The 1905-nt window shown below is 29.2% G+C and overlaps 1 protein-coding gene across 1 annotated transcript in view; it reads right to left on the bottom strand.

The window, feature by feature from the left end:
* Positions 1-1219: 1219 nt before the first annotated feature.
* The window catches only part of LOC140918704 (protein neprosin-like), a 16093-nt gene continuing 15407 nt past the window's right edge, over positions 1220-1905 (bottom strand). Inside the window, exon 5 of the mRNA XM_073363496.1 lies at positions 1220-1603. Coding sequence (XP_073219597.1) covers positions 1220-1603 — 384 coding nt within the window. The remainder of the gene's footprint in view (positions 1604-1905) is intronic.

Genomic DNA, 1905 nt, shown 5'->3' with positions numbered 1-1905 from the left:
TAATGTGCTTCACAAGAATGTTCTTGCTTTCACCCAATTTTTCTTGATCAGTTACAACATTCACCTTTCAACCTTGAAATGATTTTTATAGATATCTTTTTGTCCAGAAAGGATTTTACACGATACCTTCTGATCAAAAAAATAATTTTTACAAAACCCTTAAACTATCTTTAAGGAATAGACTTGAGTTTCAATTGGAATTATAAAAGAAGGTTATAAGATTAGAATCTTTTCAACACTTGTTCAAAATTGATTATCATAAATAACTTAGTAAAAAGGTTGTTGAATCTAGTATAAGAGAATTGGACCTTTTGCTTGAGTATGATTGTTTTAGTGATGAATTGATTGCCCTAGAAACTATTGTTGTTGTCTTCACCTTGATGTTCTTTTTATAGACTCGATAAAGGTTAAAGAAAGCTCATATTACCATTACTGATCCAACTGTTCATAATGGTAATTAATAGACATTGTTCTATTTTATCCAAAATATTTTTCCTTTGCACCCAAAAAGTTATTTGTTTGTGCTTGAATGAATATTGTGACTGAGAATTGTTTTAACAACTATTTGGTGTTAGTTTTCTGCCTTACACGCAAGCTGAACTTTCTGCCGAAGGTGTATGCATTTGTAATAAATCAGAATGAACTTTCTGCAGAAGGTGCATGCATTTGCAGCAATGTCCTTTTCATTCTTGATCGATCAAAATGATATTGTAATAAATCAGAATGATTTTGTTTTTCCCAAACTACTATTCTTATGAACTAGAATGATCTTGGTTTGCTAAGAATGTATTCTTATGAACCATAATGATCTTGTATAAACCATAATGATCTTAATTATTGTACATATGCACTTGATTACCTATCTTCAAATAATATATTCAAAAGCACAAGTTAAATAGCAACACAATCAAAATAAAGATTAGTGATTAATTAACTTGTTTGCTTATCTTCAAACCACTTGATTTTATATTTTGGCTCAACAAATATGTCACATGAGAAGTTATTGTAGCATTTTGCGTTGAATTTTGTGGATTGGTAGATCACTCTAATATAGTAATTTGAAAGAAAAAAAAAAGAAGCACAATTTATGTTTTATAAAATTATTAGGAAAAATATTAACAACATAGCTAAAGCGTAAAAACTTATGATGGCATGCATTTTTCTACTATGCTCAAATTAACACATCCTAAAAGTGAACTCTCATCTACTATTCATCTTCTTAAGGACATTTGTCATTCTTGCCAGGTCCACCATAGTAAAAATAATTTCCCATGAAATGATTAGTCCCTCCTTTTATGTTATAACAATTTTGATTGCTTGCAAGCACTTGTAGATTTGGCAATGGAATCAAGTTTCTATTTGAATCCATAACTTGCAAATTCTTAAAATATGAAGCTTTTCCAAAACCCTCCTCAGCAAAATGTCCACTACCCATTTGGGTAGAAGTGTGAGACCCTGTTGACTTTCTATTCATTATTTCTCCACCAAATTGAATCGTCGTTGCCTTATAGTTTAAATGTGTGAATAATGACGATGGCCAGTACCCAATTTCTTCAATAAAAATAGATCCAAATTTAAGCAACCAATTCCCATTTGGCGGATCCTACAGAAAAAAAAAAAAAAAAAACTAAACCTTCAACAATGTGTTTTGTTTTGTGACAAAGTTATGTTACTTATACATTGACACAGAACAACATATTAGCTTGACAACATAAGTGAAATCATAAAAATAAATAAAGGCTCTCCATTGGTGAATCAAATATACAAAATATTGAGATTTGATATGTAATATAAAAATAGAATAAATAAATGAGATGAACTCATATAAAGATTAACGTTTAGTAAAAATATATAAGATTAACGTTTAGTAAAAATAGAATAAATCATTTGATTGATGATTGAGTT

The sequence above is a fragment of the Cicer arietinum genome, chromosome 7, assembly GCF_000331145.2.
Source record: "Cicer arietinum cultivar CDC Frontier isolate Library 1 chromosome 7, Cicar.CDCFrontier_v2.0, whole genome shotgun sequence".
Lineage (NCBI taxonomy): Eukaryota > Viridiplantae > Streptophyta > Magnoliopsida > Fabales > Fabaceae > Cicer > Cicer arietinum.
Note: the sequence above shows the minus strand (reverse complement) of the source record. Positions and strands in the feature narration are given on the sequence as shown.